At 44.3% G+C, this 20,895-nt stretch overlaps 2 protein-coding genes across 4 annotated transcripts in view; one reads left to right on the plus strand and one right to left on the minus strand.

The window, feature by feature from the left end:
* The first annotated feature begins 386 nt into the window (after nt 1-386).
* Nucleotides 387-10,500, plus strand: HTR6 (5-hydroxytryptamine receptor 6). The gene is made up of 3 exons (XM_072609123.1): nt 387-1,121; nt 8,001-8,162; nt 9,978-10,500. The coding sequence occupies exons 1-3, from the start codon at nt 402-404 to the stop codon at nt 10,401-10,403; spliced, it is 1,308 nt and encodes a 435-aa protein (XP_072465224.1). The 5' UTR covers nt 387-401; the 3' UTR covers nt 10,404-10,500.
* Nucleotides 10,501-12,251: 1,751 nt separating this feature from the next.
* The window catches only part of TMCO4 (transmembrane and coiled-coil domains 4), a 112,004-nt gene continuing 103,360 nt past the window's right edge, over nt 12,252-20,895 (minus strand). For all 3 annotated transcript variants that reach the window (XM_072609118.1, XM_072609116.1, XM_072609117.1), the window contains one exon: nt 12,252-13,639. Coding sequence is in view for 2 of the 3 variants with exons in the window: in XM_072609116.1 (XP_072465217.1) it covers nt 13,214-13,639 (426 nt within the window). In the remaining variant the exon portion in view is untranslated. The remainder of the gene's footprint in view (nt 13,640-20,895) is intronic.

Here is a 20,895-nt window from a genome sequence, read left to right on the forward strand (position 1 = left end):
CGTTCTCACCGTCATCTTCCTCCTCAACCTTGTGCGCTGCCTGTCACAGCCCTCTATTATCCCTTGTACCCCTTCATCTATAAAATGGGCAACCGATCACAATAGAGAGCCGACGTGGCCAGGAGCAGACCCCTGACTTGCTCAGCCTCTAGGATGCAGCTCCGTCTTCCTCCCAGCCACATTGCACCTCGTTAGCGCTTGCCTTTCTCTGGGCCTCGAACTCCCCTATCCGCTCATAGCCCTCGGGTGTGTCCACTCGCGCCTCAGCCCACCTTACGGAAGCCCTCCTTCTCAGCCCCTTGGGGGCCCCCAGCATCGCCACCTTCTACCCTGTCTACTCCCTCATCCCTTCTGCTCCTAGCACCCATCCCCACCCCCGCCCCAACTCAGTGCCTTCCCCCATGGCCCTGGAGTTGGCTGTGGCCAACAGCAGTAGCCCAAGCTTGGGGGCTCCCGAGGGCAGCGGATGGGTGGCAGCGGTGCTGTGCGTTATCATCGCTCTGACTGCGGGGGGCAACTCGCTGCTCATCCTGCTCATTTGCACGCAGCCGGCTCTGCGCAGCACTTCCAACTACTTCCTCGTGTCGCTCTTCACGTCGGACCTGCTGGTGGGGCTGGTGGTGATGCCGCCGGCCATGCTCAACGAGCTGTACGGTCGCTGGGTGCTGGCGCGCAGCCTTTGTCTGCTCTGGGTGGCCTTCGACGTCATGTGTTGTAGCGCCTCCATCCTCAACCTGTGCCTCATCAGTCTGGACCGCTACCTGCTCATCCTGTCTCCTCTGAGGTACAAGGGACGCATGACCCCATGCCGGGCCCTGGCCCTCATCCTGGCCGCGTGGAGCCTGGCCGCCCTGGCTTCCTTCCTGCCCACGCATATGGGCTGGCACCAGCAGGGCGGCCTGATGCACCCCAACGCCACTGCCGAGGCCTCCTGGGCTGACCTGGCCCCTGGGGGCCAGTGCCGCCTGCTGGCCAGCCTGCCCTTCGTCCTGGTGGCTTCAGGGCTCACCTTCTTTTTACCGTCTGTTGCCATCTCCTTCACTTACTGTAGGATCCTGGTGACTGCCCGAAAGCAGGCAGTGCAAGTGGCCTCCCTTGCCACCAACATGGAGGCCCTGCAGGTAACTGAGAATGCTGGGTATTGGGCCATCCTCCCTCATCCTCATTCCTTCCTCTTCATCTCTAGGAGACATAGATCACAGAGAATCATAAAATCTTAGGGGCTCCTTGTATGTCTCTTTCTGAACATTTATAGGTTCCGTGTTGGAATTGGAAGAGACTTTAGAACATTGAAAAATAACAGCTTGGATTTATTACAAATTTGCAAAATTGCTTTCTCCATGACCCTGTGAAACTGAGAATATAAATGATATAGTCCTTATTTTGCAAGGAGAAAACTCTCCGTTTTAGAGATGAGGCCTCTGAGAGGTGAAGGCAGTAGTCAGAAATTTGAACTCAGGGCAGGAAGAGACTCAGCTCTAATCCCTGTTTCTTGGGCCACAAGCTTCTGCTCTCTGTTTCTGCTGCTAGTATTGGTGGTGGGAGTGGAATCAGCTTCTGGCTTAGCTATACTCAAACATGGTCTCCTGGGCCATGTCAGATTCCTGAATTCTAGAGAGGGTGGACAGAATCCTAAGCTTTTATTTTATCAGTTTCCTCATCTATAAAATAGACACTGTACTTGTACTACCTATCTCACAGGGCTTTGGAAAAAAATATTTTGTTAACTGAAAACCATGATAGAAATATAAAATTGCATCCCTGCTTTAAACTCCAAGGCAGGCTCCATCCTGTACACCAGAAGTGTAGAACACAGTAGTAGTGTAGAAGTGTAGAACATCCAACACAGACAGAAGACCACATTTGGACCACAACACTCATGAATGGGCCCAATCAGATTAAAATGGGATTGGGAGACATTTAGCAAAATAAACAAAAATACAATAGAGCACAGATAATGTTAATGTGTGGTTTTCTAGGTCAATATGGGGCCTGCAGGGATCCTTATGTATGGTTTAGTGGTTAATTGAATTTTGATATCATTACATTACACCTCATTGCCTCAGCAGGCATTTAATAAATAAATGTTTGTTGAACTGAATTGATTTGTAATGAGATTGTGAGCAGCAGAAAGGTCCATCTTGGTTTTCTGTGGCAAATTGGATGGTGTGTTCTTTAAGTTGGACTCAGGAATATTGATTTGGGTTTATATACTGTCTATGACACCCATTAGTTCTATGGCCATGAGTGAATCACAATCTGTGAATCTCAATTTCCTTGTCTGTCAAAGAGGAATAGTAATATGTATAGTCCCTCCCTCATAGGAATGTTGTGAGGCTGCATTCTAACTGGAGAGAACTTGTATTGGAACTACACAAGGCAATTTGTCTCTACTATAACCCATTTTCCTTAAAGAAGAGTACCTGGACTGTCAGGACTCAACTTTCCTCTGAGATAGAGTGCTTGGATTGAACTGGACCTGTTTGGATTGGACTAGATTGAACTGAGTTAGACTGGACTAGACAGGATAGCATTGGATTGGGGTAGACTGGACTGGACTGGACTGGACTGGACTATGTATTGCATTAGACTGCACAGGGTAGGATAAGATAGAATATTAGGTTGAACTGGACTGGGTTGGGTTGGACAAGATAGGATTGGCCTAGACTGGACTGGATTTGCCTGAACTCAACCAGACTTGTAAAAGAGTTGGATGTCAGAAATGATGCAGAGTAGACTCTTGGTTAGATATATGTTTGGACTGGATTTTCACTGAAGTTCCTACCGGCTCTGAGATCGTGGGTCATTGAAGGAATTTTCTCTTTTTCCATCAAGGAGTGAAGTCACATTCTTCTCAGTTCTGACATTTTGTGTTCCAAGGCCCTCCCAGATCTGACATTCTGGGTTCTTAAGGCTCTCCCAGTTCTAACATTCTGTGTTAGGCCTTCCCAGCTCTGACATTCTGAGTTCTAAGGCCCTTTTGTGGTCTGGAATTCTATGTTCTAAGATCCCTTAAGGTTGACATTTTAGCAGTGTGGTTCAGGGGAAAGAGTACTAGTTTGGAGTCAGGAAATAAGATTCAAATCCCACCTCTGCCACCTTGTGACCTTAGGCAAGGCACTTATCCTCTCTTGTGCTTCTGTCTTTTCATCTATTAAATGTGAGAAATGACCTCTAAGGTCACTTTCCTCTAAGGTCACTAAGGATTCTAAATCTATGATCCTTTGTTTTAGAATTCAGCGTAGGGGTACAAAATTGTGCAGAGGAAATTTCAGTACCATGGACAGGACTGCTCTCTGGAAGGCTCCTAGGGCTGACGGTTCGTTGCCCTAGGGGTACAGTGAGAGAAAAGTCAAAAGGGTAGGGAGATGTAGGGAAGTGATGTCAAGGACTTTTGGAAGCTGACGGAATGGATCATGATAATGAGATATGGAATAAAAAATGAAGAGTTTGAATCCTAGGTTCTGTTTCTTGCTACTTCTTAGGCAGGTCGGTTAACGTGAGGAGCCTCAGCTTCCTAATCTGTAAATAAGGAAATTGGAACAGATCATATCCAAGAAGTCTCTCAATTCGGATGGTCTGTGTTCAAAACTATATTCCAGTTCTGTCTTTATGTAATCTAAGGAGCTTTCTAACTCTGGCATTCTGTGTTGCATGATTCTCTATCATAATGCTGAAGCATCGGTGGGACCCTGGAGTAAGACAGGGGGCTATGACTTTTCTTCTGTGGTCTACAGACAGAACTCTCCCTTCTTCTAGTCTCTAGAAGTGGCCGGGCACACGTTTCCCTTCCTATGTTCTCCCATTTGGCTGTGGCCTCATGCTGATCCTCTCATTTCTGATTGATTAGATTGGACTGGATTGGATTGGATTGAACTGGACAGAACAGGATAACTTTTTTTCCAACAGTATTTGCTTTTTAAAAAAAAATATTTATTTTTAGTTTCCAACATTCACTTTTATAAGATTCTGACTTCTAAATTTTTCCACTCCCTTTTCTCCACCCTCTTCAAGACAGAATGCAATCCGATATAGTCTATACATGTACAATCATATTTAAGATATTTCTACATTAATCATGTTGTGAAAGAAGAATCAGAACAAAAGGGGAAAACCATGAGGAAGAAAAAAGGAGAGAAAATAGTATGCTTCAATGTACATTCAGACTCTGTAGTTCTTTCTCTGGATGTGGGGAGCATTTTCCATCATGAGTTCTTTTGAATTATCTTAGATTATTATATTGCTGAGAAGAGCTAAGTGTATCAAAGTTGGTCATGGCACGATGTTGCTGTTACTGTGTACAATGTTCTAGTTCTGTTCACTTCTCTCACAATCAGTTCATGTAAGTCTTTCCAGGTTTTTCTGAAATCTGCCTGTTCATAATTTCTTATAGCACAATAATACTCCATTACATCCATGTACCACAATTTGTTTATCCATTTCCCAATGGATGGGCATCCCCTCAATTTGCAGTTCTTGGCTATCATGAAGAGAGCTGCTATAAATATTTTCGTACCTGTGAGTCCTTTTCCCTTTTTTATGATATCTTTGGGATATAGACCTAGAAGTGATATTGCTGGATCAAAGCGTTTGCACAGTTTTATAGCCCTTTGCTCTCCAGAATGGTTGGATCAGTTTACAACTCCATCAACAATGCACTAAAGTTCCAATTTTCCCACATCTTCAACATTTATCATTTTCCTGTTTTGTCATGTTAGCCTACCTGATAGGTGTGATGTGGTAACTCAGAGTTATTTTGATTTGCATTTCTCTAATCAATACTGACTTAGAACATTTTTTCATATGATTATAAATAGTTTTATTTTCTTCATCTGAACACTGTTTGTTCATATCCTTTGACCATTTACCATTTGGGGAATGACTTGTATTCTTATAAATTTGACTCAGTTCTCTATATATTTTAGAAATGAGGCCTTTATCAGAGATACTGGTTGTAAAAAAATATTTCCCAACTTGCTGCTTTCCTTTTAATCTTGGTTGCATTGGCTTTGTTTGTGCAAAAACCTTTCGATTTAATGCAATCAAAATTATCCATTTTGCATTTCGTAATGTTCTCTATCTTTTCTTTGGTCATAAATTCTTCCCTTCTCCATAGATCTGATAGGTAAAGTATTCCTTGCTCTTCTAGTGTGTTTATAGTATCACCCTTAATCTCTAAATCATGTACACATTTTGACCTTATCTTGGCATATGGTGTAAAATGTTGACCTATGCCTAGTTTCTGCTGTACTATTTTCCAGTTTTCCCAGTAGTTTTTGTCAACTGATGAGTTCTTATTCCAGAAGCTGGCATCTTTGGGTTTATCAAACAGTAGATTACTATAGACGTTGACTACTATGTCTTGTGTACCTACCCTATTTCACTCATCTACCACTCTATTTCATAGACAATACCAAGTAGTTTTGATGATTACTGCTTTATAATACAGTTTTAGATCTGGTGGGTAGGCCTCCTTCCCTTGCATTTCTTTTCATTAATCCCCTTGCTATTCTGGAACTTTTGTTTTTCCAGATGAATTTTGTTATTTTTTTCCTAGCTCTATAACATAATTTTGGATAGTTTGATTGGTATGGCATTGAATAAGTAAATTAATTTAGGTAGAATTGTCATTTTTATTACATTAGCTCAGCCCACCTGTGAGCAACTGATATTTTTCCAGTTATTTAGATCTGACTTTATTTGTGTGAAAAGTGTTTTGTAATTGTAGAACAGGATAACTTTGGAGTGTATAGGACTGGCTAGGATTAGACTGGACTAGACTGGCTTGAATTGGACTGGATTGGACTACACTAAATTGTACTGTGCTAGACAGGATGACTTTGGGTTGGACTGGACTGGCCTGGATTAGACTGGACTGGACTTGCTTGACCTGAACTGAATTGGATTAGCCTGGATTGGACTAGACTCAACAGAACAGGATAGCTGTGGAATGGAATAGACTGGACTGGACTGGACAAGATAGGATTGGATTGGATTCGTGGAAAGGATGTATATCAGGAATAATGCAGAGAAGGTTCCCTTCCCCTCTATGGCTTAGATTGCTGGGGAGCTTGGTAAGAGACCCCCAAACCTAGGGACCTTCCCACTCAGCTGGCCTGGAATTCTTTCCCAGCACATATTACCCATAAGCATACATAATGCCACATACAAGTTGGTAGTCATTCACACAGCAATGGCTCATACATATAAGGCATAGACAGTCTGCAAGACTGTTCTGATGTGGAGCCAAGACCTGGGTTTAAGTCCTGCCTCTGTGACTCTGGGAAGGTATCTTTCCTAGATGACCTCAGTGTTCCCATGTATGTGATAAATGAATTAAAATCGATGCTTTTTAAGATCCAATCTCTGCTCTGGAGCCCATTTCAGTTTTCTCTTTTGCATAGTGAAGGAGTTAGAGTACTGGATTAACTTTTCAGCATCACAATTTAAGAAGGATATTAATAGATGGAAAGTGTCTTTGTCATGTAAGTATTAGTTGGGGGGGCTGGGGTTTTGCTTGGAGAAGACTCAGTGGTGTGTGTGTGTGTGTGTGTGTGTGTGTGTGTGTGTGTGTGTGATATCTAGCTTTAAATATTTAAAAAAGCTGCATGGAACAGGGATTAGATTTGTTCTGCCTGATCTCAGAATAAGAAAGAATGGAAGAAATTTCTGATAAGCAGAATTAGTTATGCAAGAAAATGTACTTCAAAATAATTTAGTAGCTAAAGGTAGAAGAGGCAGCTAGGGGCGCCACAGTGCAGAGTGCTGGTCCTGACGTCAGGATGACTCATCTTCACCAGTTCAAATCCGACTAGCTGTGTGACCCTAGGCAAGTCATTTAACCCCATTTATCTCAGTTTTCTCATCTGTAACATGAGCTGGAGAAGAAAATGGCAAATCACTCCAGCATCTTTGACAAGAAAAATCCAAATGGGGTCTTGGAGAGTCAGACATGACTAAAACAACTCAACCACAATAAAAGTCAACTGGCTGGTCTTGGGAGGCAGTGGGTTTCCTCTCACCAGAGGTCTTCGAGTGAAACATCAGGGACTAAAGCAAAGGTGTGTATCTGGATTAGATGGGAAGGGAAAGGATAGGAATAAAGCATTTATTAAGTGCCTACTATGTGTTACGCACTGTGAGAAGCACAGCTTAGTATATTATCCCATTTGATCCTCAAAAAAACTCTGGAAGGTAGGTGCTATTATCATACTGATTTTACAGTTAAGGACAGTCAGGCAGACAAAAGTTAAGTGACTTGCCTAGGATCACACAGTTAATAAGTGCCTGGAGCCATATTTGAACTCAGGTTTTCCTGACTCCAGGCCCAGTGCTATCCACTGAGCTGCATGAATGAATGGAAGAGAAAAATTGGAATTAAACCCTCTTTTTTTCCCCAGGAACATATCCCAAAGCATACAGATAAATCCCATGACTGCCAACACAATGATAGTTTTTATAGATCAGAAATATTTCCAAGTTTCTTATTTCCAAGTTTTCTTCAGTGAAATAGTTTGACCCAAATGGCCTTGACCAGGGTTGAGGAATCTGTGCCCTTAAGGCCTCATGTGGCCTTCTAAATCTTCAAGTGCAGCCAGAATTCAAGAGGCTACACTTAAAGATTTAGAAGGGCATGTGTGGCCTTAAGGCCACAGGTTCCCCACCCCTGTTGACTTCTGTGCTTCAGACATGAAAATGAAGATTACACTTGTTGACTGTACAGTCAGCATTTTGACTTGTGTGTTTACCCCCAGTGGCAGGGCTGAGATGACTAAGTTATACACAGTCACAAATTCCCACTTATGAGCAAGGTCATTTATGAGATGACTGGTTGGGGTCAAGGGTTAATCTGCAGATGAGGTTAGGGGTTAGTCTGAAGTCAAGGTTGGAGAGGTCAGCCTGGGGATGGTACTACAGGATCATCCTCTGTGGTCAGAGTGAACGGTCAACCTGTGGCTGCCCCTTGAGGATCCTCAAAGGCATACATATGTCCCTTGCAGGTGCCAAGGACTCCAAATCTAGCAGTGTCCACCTCAAATGAGAACAGAAGATTTGCTGCCAAGCACAGCAGGAAGGCTCTGAAGGCCAGCTTGACACTGGGCATCCTTTTGGGGATGTTCTTTGTGGCATGGCTACCCTTCTTTGTAGCCAATGTGATCCAGGTAAGTCCTCAGTATTCTGAGGGCAGGGTTTGGGGAGGAAAATACCAAGGCCATGAAATAAACACTATGGGCTTCCTTCCAGAACCAGGAATATTGGAGAGGGTAGGTGGGTGTATGGGTGATCTTCAAGTGGAGAGACCTGGGTTCCTTGTGAAGTAAATGTCCATAAAAGACATTATAACTGGACAAGTTCCAATCAGATCCAATCAGTTCCAAACCCCAATCAGATATCTGATATAATTTCCCAAGAGAAAACACTCTACCCTGGTCAGACCACATCTGGAGAATGATGCTCAGTTATAGGCCCAGAAAGGACTTCAGCAAGCTATAGTGTGTCTGGAGGAGGCTGTCCAGGTTGGTAAGGATTCTGGGAGGCATTCTAGATGAGAACAGGTTGAAAGAAAACAAGAGACCGGAGGGAGAGAAGGGCATGACCATTGCTTCTAAGTACAGAAAAGCTGCAACATGGAAGAGGTTGTCTGTTTGTCCTTAGAAGGTAGAACCAGTAGATATGGGTGGAAGTTACAGAGGCAGAGTTAGGCTTAGGGTCAGGAAAACCTTCCTACCACTGGTGCTGTCCAAAAATGGAATGGGAGGTATTGGGGAAGTAGTGGGCTTCTTCTCATCAATGCAGTACTGAGTGAAAGATGGATGCCACTTATTAGGGATGTTACAGAGGAGATTCAGGACCAGATGGTTCCGGAGAAAGCACCTAGCTTTGATATTATCTGATTCTAGGGGAAAATCTCTAAAGAACCAGGAGAGGAAATTAGGGGATCTCTTTCTACTAGGCCTACAGCTAATGAGTATCCTCTATGGCTTAGGAGGAGGCCCCCCCATAGGTAGGGGGATGACCTCAGACTCACTGGGATAGTGAGGTCTAGAGAGTTAGGGCTTGTTGATGGCTGAGTTAGTGAGTCATTCTGGATGGGATTCTGGGAGCTAGATTGAGCCTGAGGGGTTGTCTCCAAACTCTAATCTGTTACCTGTCACTAGGGTTGTCACCCAGGGGTGAAGGAGCGGAGATGGTGCCTAGGGTGATTCCTGAATGCTGTCTAAGAGCCACTTGTCCTTGGCATTCGGTCTTTCTATTCTTGCCACTTTTCCCTTGTCAAACTCAGCTGTTTGATCATTCATGCAGCCTTTGTAGGTGAGGTAGGTTCCCTGAACCCAGATATCCCCAGGCATCAGGGAATGAGGAGAGATGCATCTAAAAGTCCTGAGAAAGGAAGAGGCCTGGCTATGTGGTAGGAAGAATGACAGATCTGGAGTTGAGAGGCCTGCTTCTGCCACTTGCTAGATTCATGTAATGTCAGATCTGGGAGGGACCTTAGAATATGGAAGGTCTGAGCTGGATGTCAGAGGAGGGATGGGCATTAGGACACAATGTCAGAGCTGGGAGGGCCCTTAGAACACAGGGTGTCAGAGCTGGGAGGGCCCTTAGAACACAGGATGTCAGAGCTGGGAGGGCCCTTAGAACCCAGGATGTCAGAGCTGGGAGGGCCCTTAGAACACAGAAGGTCAGAGCTGGGAGGGATTTTAGAACAACTTCATAGCTGAAAGGTCCCTTAGCAAGTTCCTTATTTTGTAGACAAGGAAATTAGAAGTTGTTAATTGACTGAGGCAGTCTCAGAGTTTCAGTTTCCTTATCTGTAAAATGGACATAACATTAAGTATCTGCAGGGCAGGGCTCTGGCAGGATCTATTGAGACTATGGAAGTGGAGTGCTTTGCTTCCCAGGAGCTGCGATCAGCTGGAGGCTGTGTGTTGTTGTGTGTGCCTTGTCCCCTTGATCCCCTCTCCTGCCCCCTGCAGGCCGTGTGTGACTGTATTCCCAAAGTCTTCTTTGATGTCCTCACCTGGCTGGGCTACTGCAACAGCACCATGAACCCCATCATCTACCCACTCTTTATGAGGGATTTCAAGAGGGCCATGGCCAAGTTCGTCCCCTGTGCCCGGTGGGCCTGGGACCGAAGGACTAGTCTCATCTCTCTCTCCATGCGAAATTCCCACAGTGGGGCCCCCCAGTTCATCCCCCAAGTGGGCTTCTCCTTGCAACACAGGATGACCCTCCCCGGAGAGGTGGAGTCAGGCACCTCAGCCCTGCAGGTCACTGAGCAGCCCCAGGAGGCCGAGCCTGGCCGCTCCCCACCCACAGGCACCGACGCTGTCAGCCTCTTTGACATGGACCCTGTGGAGCCTGAGCTAAAGCTGTATCCCCTCAATGTCCCCATGGATTGAGCCCTGAAGTCAGAGCCTGCTGGGCCTTGCTCCTCCCTGGGGACCAGTCCTCGGCTAGCTGGCCAGGGAATCAAGATCCTCCATTTGCCTGCCCTTGCCCACAGCAAGAAGCCGACATCTCATCGGTGTGGTGGAGACACGTTCACTGAACCATCCCAACTCTCCCACCCAGACATGTTTGTGAGGTGTCTCGCCAGAGAATGGCTTGCTCTAGGTGAAGCTATGTTGAGTATAATCTGCCTTGACTACGTTGCAGGGGGCGGGATGCTATGGATTGGGAAGTAGATGTGGGGACCTCTGGGAACCTCTGGGTTGAGGAGTCAGTGGTCACTGTCCTCCACAAAAACCCCTTATGAGGGAAAGAAACAATCTCTGCCTCAGGGAGTCTCTGAGGCTGTGTCCCCAAGTGGTGAGAGCTGGCCAGCCCTGTCCTTGGGAGCTCCTGTTCTTATGGGGGAAAGAGTCTTAATTTGAGGTGGGGGAGGGGAAACACAGTTGTTCTTGCTCCAGTTGAGGGGGGGAGCCTCAGTCTAAGGGAGGAGAATTAACACAAACTGAATCCCCAATCAGAGCAAGGCTGGCCCGACAATGTTCTCTGCCTCTATACTGAGAAGGGAGGTCCCGACAGAGGGCATATAGCTACAGGAAGCCAAGGGGGAGCTACTTTGGCCACTGCGTTCCACAACAAGGAGACCAAGGTCAGTTCTTATGATGCTCCAGTAGAGTTTTGGGTGCTATGTTTGTGTGCCCATGCATGCAAACACACACACACACATGTACACACATGCACATGCATGACCACGTGCTCATGCCTGTGTGTGCCTGAGGTCAGTGGAATTCATAGTTTTTGGAGGAAGTTTGTCTTTAGCATGTTTGGCAAGGAGAGGACAGCATGGTGTGTAGTAGTATTGAGTACTAGACTAGGGTCAAAAGGCCTGGGTTCAAATCCTGGTTCCTGCTGCATGAAGACATTCTTCTCTAAGCCTCAGTTGTTTTATCTGTAAAATGGGGATAATCATTATTGGCTCTACCTACCTCAAAGGACTGTTGTGTGGACTCTGTTTTGCAAACTACAAAGTGCTGGTTACGGTGAGCCAGCATTGCTGTTGTGCTACTTCTTACAGGTGTGAGCTCAGCCAAGAAGTTGGGGTGGACCAGGTGTGGGCTGGGCTTGTATGAAGATGAGGAACACGGAGCAAAATGTAGAGGGGGTGGCAACTAGGGGCCCATAGGGGAACCTTGGCCTAGGCCCTGCTCTGCTTGTGCCACGTAGGATAAGTTGCCAGGACCCTTGGGATCTCATACTTTTCATTTGTGAAAAGTAGGGCACTAAGATGTGGTCTTTTGTGTTCTAAATTCCTGAGCTCCAACATCCTATGTTCTGAGGTCTCTCCCAGCCCTCGTATTCTGTGCTTTCAAATGTCTGCCAGCTCTGACATTCTCAAGTCCCTTCTCAGCTCTGAAATTCTATGTTCTAAGTTCCCACTCAGCTCTGATATTCTATGTTCTGAGTGCCCTCCCAGCTCTGACAGTCAGTGCTTTAAGCTCCCTCTCAGCCTTGATATTCTATGTTCTAAGGTCTCTTTCCCAGCTCTGACATCCTGTGTTCTAAGCTGCCCCCTCCCCTCCAGCTCTGACATTCTGTCTTAAGGGCCCTCCCAGCTCTGACATCCTGTGTTCCAAGGCCCTCCCATCACTGACATTCTGTGTTCTAAGATCCCTTCCCATCTCTGGCATTCTGTTCTAAGGATCCTCCCATGTCTGACATCCTATGCTCTAAGCATTCCCTTAGTTCTAATGGTTATAAGTCCCAATGACTGTGAAAGTAGATAATTACATTTCACTGTCTTCAACTTTTTCAAATTTTCAGTTTAATATTTTCTTCATTTGCCTTCTAACCACAGTTGCTCCTAAAAAAGAAAATGGATTATTCTGAGTCCCATCTCCTTCCATCTTTCACTCTTCCTCTGTAGAAACTAATTGTCAGTTGACCTTCTGGGCCTCAGTTTCTCATCGTGAATGATTCAGAGAGGCATCCCTGACCTTCCTCCATCCCTCCCTCCCAGAAATGTCCAGAGGTACCAGGGAGACTCTGAATGCAGCTGATGAGTGAAAAGTGACCTCTGAGTATAAGGGACTACATTTTCCACATCCCTGCTCCAGGAAATCCTTGCCTGGAATCACTCATCTCTAGTCACTAGACTGAGGACTCCATGTATACAGACAGTGTTAGTAGTCTTGGAATCTTTGTAGTAATCAGTTTTCCCAACAACAAGAAGGACATATCTATGACTGCCATTTCCCTGTCTAGATGTTCCCTGGCCCAAGGAATCATCTAAGTTGCTGCCATGTACAAGTACTAGCCAGAGAAAGTGAAGATGAAACAAGAGAAGCAGACATGGCTCAACAGAGGTACAATATTAGTCTGTCCTCATACCCACTCTGACCCCAGGATCATCTTCATCTCTCTCGACTGGACTCTCCATCTGATATTGGCAAGAAGTATGAGAAATGTCTGATTGACTAACCAGTCTTGAAAATCTCTGATTAGTTGACCCATAAAAAGCTCTCTGAACCCAAGCCGATGACAAGTTCTCATTTCTTTGAGCTCCTCACCTTCCAGAACTTACTTTTGCTTTCCCAGAGTCAAAGATCTTCAAAACTCTCTCTGGCTCCAGAATATACAACACCCAGGTACAAATGTTACCCCTTACCCGGTTCTACCAAAGGGTAGATGGCAGGGGGAAGGATGATAGAAGGAGAATTCCAGAGAGAGTCCTAGAATGGCAGTATCTTCTATTTTCCCCAGGTCAGTTGAGCTCAGGGCTGTCTACCTTATTATAGTTGGCACAGTCTGGGCAGCCCAGTGGGTTTGGGCCTAAGATGTGGCTGCAGATAGTGGGGTAGTCTACATGGCAGGCCTCGCCTAGGCTCTGGGGCTGGCAGGGTTCAGGCTCAAGGGAGACCCTGGGATGGTCTGTGACTTTACTGTCCTGGGCATCCTCCTGGCTGGGGGTGGGGTCCTGGGCCTGGCAGCAGGGGTGGATGGTCTTGCTGGGATCCGTGGCTATATTCTCTTTTGGAGGCTCAGAGGCTTCTGGCTGTAGCTCCTCTCTGCCCTGGAGGCTGGGAGCAATGGTGAAAATCTTGTCTCCTGTACTGTCTTCTCTGGTGCGAATCCCCACGGCCTTCAGGATGGTGTCCATTTTCTTCATGTAGTCCAGGTGGCCACTGACCTGAAACGAACACATTGAGCAGCATGGGACAGCAGAAAGAACTCTGGGGTCAGGAAAGCCCTGGGTTCCAATCCTGCCTCCAGTCCTTACTAGCTAAATCACCATGGCAAGTCACTGCACTTGTCTGAGCCTCAGTTTCCTCTTCTGTAAAACAATACTATCCCTGCCTACCTCATGTGGTTACAGTGAGAATCAAAAAAGAGGAATGCTATAGCAGATCGAGAACCGGACTGGAATTCAGGAACATCTGGGTTTGAACATCATTTTTATGTACTAGCTTTGCGACCCTAGGTAAGACATTTAATTTCTCTCAGCCTTAGACTTTTCCTTTTGTGAAGTCAGGGTAAAAACAGCATTACCTCATATGGTTTACTATGAGGGTCAAATGCGAGAATGTATGTTACAAGCTGTGCCAACCCTGAAGAGCCTGCGTGGTGCAGTGGAGAGGGAGACAGGGGGAAACAGAGACAGACAGACACAAAGATAGAGGAGCTCCCTGAGTTCTGGCCTCTGACCTAGGAGCTGTGTGACCTGGGGAAACCTCTCTGTGCCCCACACCAACCTCTAAGACTATAACTTTTAAAAAATTAACCTTTCCCCCAGTGAACAAGGATTTATTTTCCCTTTCCACCCTCACTCCACACCCCCACTAGAAAAAGAAAAACTCCTGTAATAAATACATACAATCAAGCAAATCAAATTCCCTGCAATGACCATGTCCAAATATGTGTGTTCCGTTATGTCCCAAGTATGCTTCCTCTCTGCCACAGGAGGAGAGTGAGGAGCATTCAATGGTCCTTTGGAATCATGGTATTTCATCACTGATAAGGGTTTCTTAGAATGAGTTACAAAGGAAGGGCCAATCTTCATTGTTAGGAATTCACTGGGAATTCCCAGCCTGGACCATTAGAATCACAATCATGGATCCAATCAGAAAAAGCCTCAGTATTATTATTTGAATGTACTCAAAATACTATACAAATGTTAGCTATTATTATAATATTATAATATATATCATATATATTATAATATATAATATTATTATAATAATATTAGGTAAGCTGATCCAGACCCACCGATGGGGACTCAGTACCCCACTTCTCCCCCCCAACCACCAAATCCTTTCCCCTTTTCTATCCTAGTCTCATAAAAAGAGCCCTGGGCTTGGAGGCGGCAGGAATTGGGTTGGAAACCTGCCTCTGACGCTAGCTATGCGACCCTGGGTGAGGCTCTTAATCCACCCTGGGTATCAGTTTCCTCATCTGTTAAATGGGCATAATAAGAGCACCTACCTCACAGGGTTGTTGTGAGGATTAAATAAAGTAATATCTGTAAAGCACCTTGCCACCCTTAAAGTGTTAAATAAATGTGTCAATGGTCACGTTGTGGTTATTTGTGATGTATAAAAAGTTCAAGAGATGTAATTTCTGAGTAATCATTTTATTAATTATGCTAGCAAGTGATTAATAAAAGGAGTCGGTGGCATTCACTCATGAAACCCACTCAGTGGCTTATACGCCCTTGGAAATGTGGGTGTTCCTGAGGGTGGCAATCAATTTTGATTCATGATCAAGTAATGAGAATTATTATGAGAGGTGGGCTTATTCTAATGAGGAGCAGGAGATGGGCACTCTGATTACTCAGTCTCACTTAGTCTTGGACAAAGAGACTTATCTCTTATTCAGACTTACCCCTATCCAGACCAAAGGGGGTCCCCCCCTCTGCTGACTAAAACACAGTGGCCAGATTTCACCTGACTAGAATCTCTTTGTAAGGCTTTTCTAGTTGGACTAGATAAGATGGTCTAGGTGGGGTAAACTTTGGGGCAAGGTCAGAGATCTCATCAATAATTTGTTACTTAATAACCACTTCTCTCATATTACTATGAATGTAGGGTACAGCTGGAAGGGGCAGTGCTATGCCCTATAAGAAAGGAGTGGGGGAAGTGCGAGGGCTCCTGTTGCTTCAGATCTGAAGAGTTAGTTGGGGAGAGAGTGAGGGTGGGGGAGACACCATCATCTACTAACAGGTGGGTGGATCATGGGGTTATAGGAATCAGGGCTGAGATGACATTAGGGACCCAGTCTCCTCATCTTGCAATGGAGGAAACTGAGGCTCAGAGAAAGGAAATGAGCTAACTTATCTATCCTGTCTATAGCTGAACCTGGTTGTTTGCATGTTGTCTTCCCCATTAGGCTGGGAGCTCCTTGAGATCAGGGACTGTCTTTTGCCTTTTTTCATATTTCCAGATCTTAGCACAGTAGGTACTTAATAAATGTTTGTTGACTGAATGACTGACCTAGACTCTCTGCCCTTAAATCCAGTGATCTTTATTATATCATGATATGTGACCTTCATTTCTGATTGATTTCCAGGGCACTGTGCTAAGACTGTGTGTTAGGACTCAGAGGAATCAAGATCCAGCACAAAAGTTCAGTAAAGCTCTTAAAAAGTGCCCCAGAGAGAATTATGAACAAGAAAACAGAGAGCAATAAACTCCTCTATGTGGGCCAGAGCTGCACAAAAAGACTGCTAGAATCCTGGGAAAGCTCTAAGTGGAGACAAGCCAGGCTGGGCAGCAGGCAAGGAATGCAGGAGAGAGGTACAGACCAGTGGCTCACCAGAGCCACAGCTGGCTCACACCCAGGCAGTGCACACCAAAGTCATGGAAGAAATGGCCAGAGCAGCACCTGAGATGTAAAGCTTCTGGGGTCCTGAAGGAGGCCTGCAACCAGAAAAATGAAGAACATCCAGACAGGGCCTTTTAGGATGGAGTCAACTCCAGGTTCTAAACTATTCAAGAGAAGGAGATAGAGAAAGAGCAAAAACCTTGGAGTCTTCAGGAGGCTAAGCTAAAACCCAAAAATTTCTGCTGTAGGTAAGGGCCCGGTTTTAGCCCCCCATCTAGGAGCAAGATGAATCTTTCCACCTTCTTATACCATTCAAGAGCATGATAGGGAGCAGAAGGTGATCCTAGCACAATGCCCCAATCTAAAAATGGTCCCTGGAGGTATGAGTAAACAGAAGAAAGAGGCCAAGTTCTATAAAGAAATCTATAAACTGAGAGGCACTCAAAGGGTAAACTCAGAAGAGGAGGGTAATTATACAACAAATCCAAGTAGAGCCTCAGAAGGGAAAAAAAGTCTTGGCCACAAGGACTAGCTGGAGGAAATGAAATGAGAGCTGCAAAATATAACATTAAAGGAAAGGACAGTTAGGGAGGAAATAAGGATGAGAAGAATGAATAGTTTATTACAAATGGTGGTGAATCATATCCCTAAACGGAACTTTTTGAAAATTTGAACAGGTCAACAAGACAGCAACAAACCATGAGCCAATAAGAATATAAAAATGAAATCAAAAGATTAAAAACAAGGCAGAAAGAAATGTCAAGTATGTACTATCAAAAACAATGGACCTGGACCAAAGGTCAAGAATGCCCAAAGAATTAATGGAAAAAAATGGAAAGGAAGGAGGTTTAGCAGTACCAGATCTTAAAGTGCATTAAAAAGTTGTAATGATCAAAACTATCAGGTACCAGCTAAGCAATAGAAAGGTAGATAGTGGAACAGAGTAGACATATAATCTACAGCAGCAAATGAATATAGTCACCTAGCGTTTGACAAGTATAAAGACTTAAGTTTTGGGGATAAGAATTCATTATTTGGTAAAAATTGTTGGGAAAACTGGAAAGCAGACTGGCAGAAATTAGGCATAGACCAGTATCTTACACTATTTATCCAGATAAGGTCAAAATGAATACATGACCTAGAAATAAAGGGAGATATTGCAAGAAAATTTGAAGAACATGGAACATGTTACCTGTCAGATAGGTGAACAATTTATGAACAAACGAGAAATAGAGAACACTGTGAGATGTAAAATGGATAATTTCGATTACATTAATTAAAACATTTTTGTACAAAAAACCCAAATGTAGCCAAGATCAGAAGGAAAGCAGAAAATTGGGAATAAATTTTTATAGACAGTTCCTCAGATAAAGGTGTCATCTCAAATATATGAAGAACTTTGTCAAATCTATAAGAATGGGAGCCATTCCTCAATTGATAACATGGTCAAAAGATAGGAACAGGCAGTTTTCCAATGAAGAAATCAAAACAACTTATAGTCATATGAAAAATGATCTAAATCATTATTGATTAGAAAAATACAAATTAAAACAACCTTGAGATATCGTTTTATATCTGTCAGATTGGCTAAATGATAGGAGGGGAAAGTGACAAATGTTAGAGATGATGTGGAAAAACTGGGACCTTAATTCATTGTTGGTGGATTTGTGAGTTGATCCAACCATTTTGGAGAGGGACTTAGAATTATGCCCAAAGAGGTATTAATCTGTGCCTTTGATCCACCAATATCACCATTAGGTCTGTTTCCCAAGGTGATCAGGGAAAAAGGAAAATAACCTATATGTTCTCAAATATTTAAAACAGCTCTCTTCGTGGTGGCAAAGAACTGGGAATTGTGGGTTTGCCCATCAGTTGGGGAATGGCTAACTAAATCGTGGTATATATTCATGATGGAATATTACTCTGCTATAAGAAATGATGAGCTCAGTGATTTTAGAAAAGCAGAGAGAAACCACCACAAAATAAAGAAGAGTGAAACAAGCAGAACCAAGAGAACACTGTATACAGTAACAGCAGTATTGCTTTAAGAACAGCTCTGAGCAACCAATTCATTCTATTATAAATGCCCAAATTAACTGCAAAGATCCTATGAAGAAAGATGCTGTTTGAATCCAGAAAAAAACCCCAACATACATAATACACACATGTATATGTGTGTATGTATGTATACACATACATGTGTACAGGTGTATGTGAATATATATTATATACATATATACATGCACGTATATATTTGTGTCTAATAGGTTTGAGGGTGAAGGGGAAAAAAAAGAAAGTTACATGTTAACTTTATCACATATTTGAAAGGAATAGAAAGTTGTATATAATGGATCTGCAATTTCAGGTGCAATCTTCTGTTTTTCTATCCCACTTTGTTATGGAAATATGCATCTTATTTCTTCAGGATTAAATAAAATAAAAAAACCCCAAAAAATCAATGGACCTGGAAAACAGGTGGAGAGATTATTTAAAAATTATCAGATTATCATCAGAATATCATGACCAAAAGAAAAAAAGCCTAGCTACCATATTTCGACAAACCATATTTCAAGAAAATTGCCCAGATCTATTAGAACCAGAAGGTAAAAACAGAAAAAGGAAAGAAAGCACTGGTCAGTTCCAACCTTCCCTTTCACTTCTCACTCCCCCCAAACCCCCAACTTCAAACCAAAGGAATACCTCTTGGGAATATCATAGGCAAAAAGCCACAGTTATAACTACCTTACATTTAACTGCTGTGACTATAAGGAAGAAGGACTGTGGGATAAGAGATTATCAGTGGGTCATCAAGTCCAGTTCCCCCTTCCCACCCCTGCTAGTTTTACAGATAAGGAAACTGAGGCTGAGAGAGGTTTAAGTGACTTGCCCACGGTCACACAACAAATAATTATCTGAGGCAGGATTTGAGCTTTGGTCTTCCAGATTCCAAGTTCAGTGCTTTATTCACCTAGCCACCTAGTAGCCCTATGGCATCTGTTTTAGGGCAAGTATATGCTGGTCCTAAGTGCACGGTTAAGATCTGGAGGGGATGAAGCAATGAGGCAGATAATAATTTTAAGAAATCTCTTTTACCAAAATAGTGTGTGTTTGTCCTTCGTTGCCAAAGAAGACCATGCCATCAGAGAAATGATGACATGACTTGCACTTGACTTTGTTTTGGGTGAGGGAGGGCTGTGCAGGTCACCAGCCTCACTTCTCCTCCTGAGCCATCTGAATCCAGTGACCAGATATTCATCAAGATGACTGGAGATGGCCCAGGATGAGGCAGTTGGGGTTAAGTGACTTGCCCAAGGTCACCCAGCTAGTGAGTGTCAAGTGTCTGAGGTGAGATTTGAACTCAAGTCCTCCTGACTCCTGTGTTGGTGCTCTATCCACTGCACCACCTAGCTGCCCCTACCAAATGTAAATGCTTGACAAGGGCCAAGACAAGATGTAGCCCCCAGGTCAATCACAATCAGAGCCCACAAGGAATAAAAAATCTGGCAGATCTTAAGAGCTACGCCTCTTTTTCAAGATGATTTTATGGGATTCGCCAAAAACCAGGCCTCAATACAATTTGTTTATTGCTGTTCTGCATCTCACTGTCTGAAGCACACGTGTGCCTTCAGTCACCAATGCCGTGTGGCCTCATCGACTCCTTGGGGTCCAAGGCTTGGGCAGAATGAATAATGGCCATAAGTTCATCATTCCATGTGGCGGTAAGGGATGGGGGAATGGGAGGAGCTCAGAGCACGGCGAAAAGGCAGGTGAGGGGATGGGACTATGAAAACCCCATCAGAGGTTGTCCTCGAGGCCCTTTAGTTAAGAGAAAGAATCAAGTGGAAGCTCACTTAATACTTATGGCAAACCTGTGAAGCTTGGGTAGCCCAAGGCTTGCTAGCCCCTTTTAATTTTTTATATTAGCCCCTTTCTAAAGATGAAGAAACTGAGGTTCAGAGAGGTAAAGTGACTTGTGTAGAGTCATGCAAGTGGGACGGGATGTGACCCCAGGTCCTCTAGGATCTCATGCTACAGTGAAGCTCCTACTAAGTGAAATGGGCAGGTTCAACCTTAGGCTTTTCCTTTATGGGGAAGCTTTGATGCATCCTTGGAAATGCTGTTTTTGTATCCTGTAGATATGCTTGTTTGGGGAAGCAAGACAAGTAGGACCAGGGAGATCGAGAAGGGGGCGGAACAAAACCAAGGGTCAACAGACTTGGGTTTGAGGCCTATCCTGACACTTACTCACCCACTTGGATGAGTCATTTCACCTCTCTGAGCCTTAGTCTCCTCATGTAAGATGGGCTAATAATCTTTGCACTATTTACTTCAAAGGGCTGTTGTGAATGTAAACCTCCTTCCCCACCTCCTTCCCTATCTCCAGAGGCAACCAGACTGGGGCAAATGACAGCCGGGCATCTTGGTCCCTTCCCCTCACCACCCTCAATTCAGAAAACGGAATTGCTTTCATTTGAATTGTCTTAGGAATATTCTCAATATTGACTGGCCAAATAAGGTGCTGGACACTGAGGTCCTTTCTCTAGCTGAACTGCTGAGCATTCAAACTCTACTGCAGAGAGTGTGGGCTGACCATGTTTGAATGCCAATTGTATGTTTGCCTAAATG

Source organism: Notamacropus eugenii, chromosome 5 (genome assembly GCF_028372415.1).
Source record: "Notamacropus eugenii isolate mMacEug1 chromosome 5, mMacEug1.pri_v2, whole genome shotgun sequence".
NCBI lineage: Eukaryota > Metazoa > Chordata > Mammalia > Diprotodontia > Macropodidae > Notamacropus > Notamacropus eugenii.

What these genes read in the sequence shown, in the direction of transcription:
- HTR6 (XM_072609123.1), top strand. Translation starts at nt 402, where the DNA reads ATGGCCCTGGAGTTGGCTGTGGCCAACAGCAGTAGCCCAAGCTTGGGG. An exon ending in CCAACATGGAGGCCCTGCAG is followed by an intron (nt 1,122 to 8,000) that starts GTAACTGAGAAT and finishes TGTCCCTTGCAG; the next exon opens with GTGCCAAGGACTCCAAATCT. An exon ending in TTGTAGCCAATGTGATCCAG is followed by an intron (nt 8,163 to 9,977) that starts GTAAGTCCTCAG and finishes TGCCCCCTGCAG; the next exon opens with GCCGTGTGTGACTGTATTCC.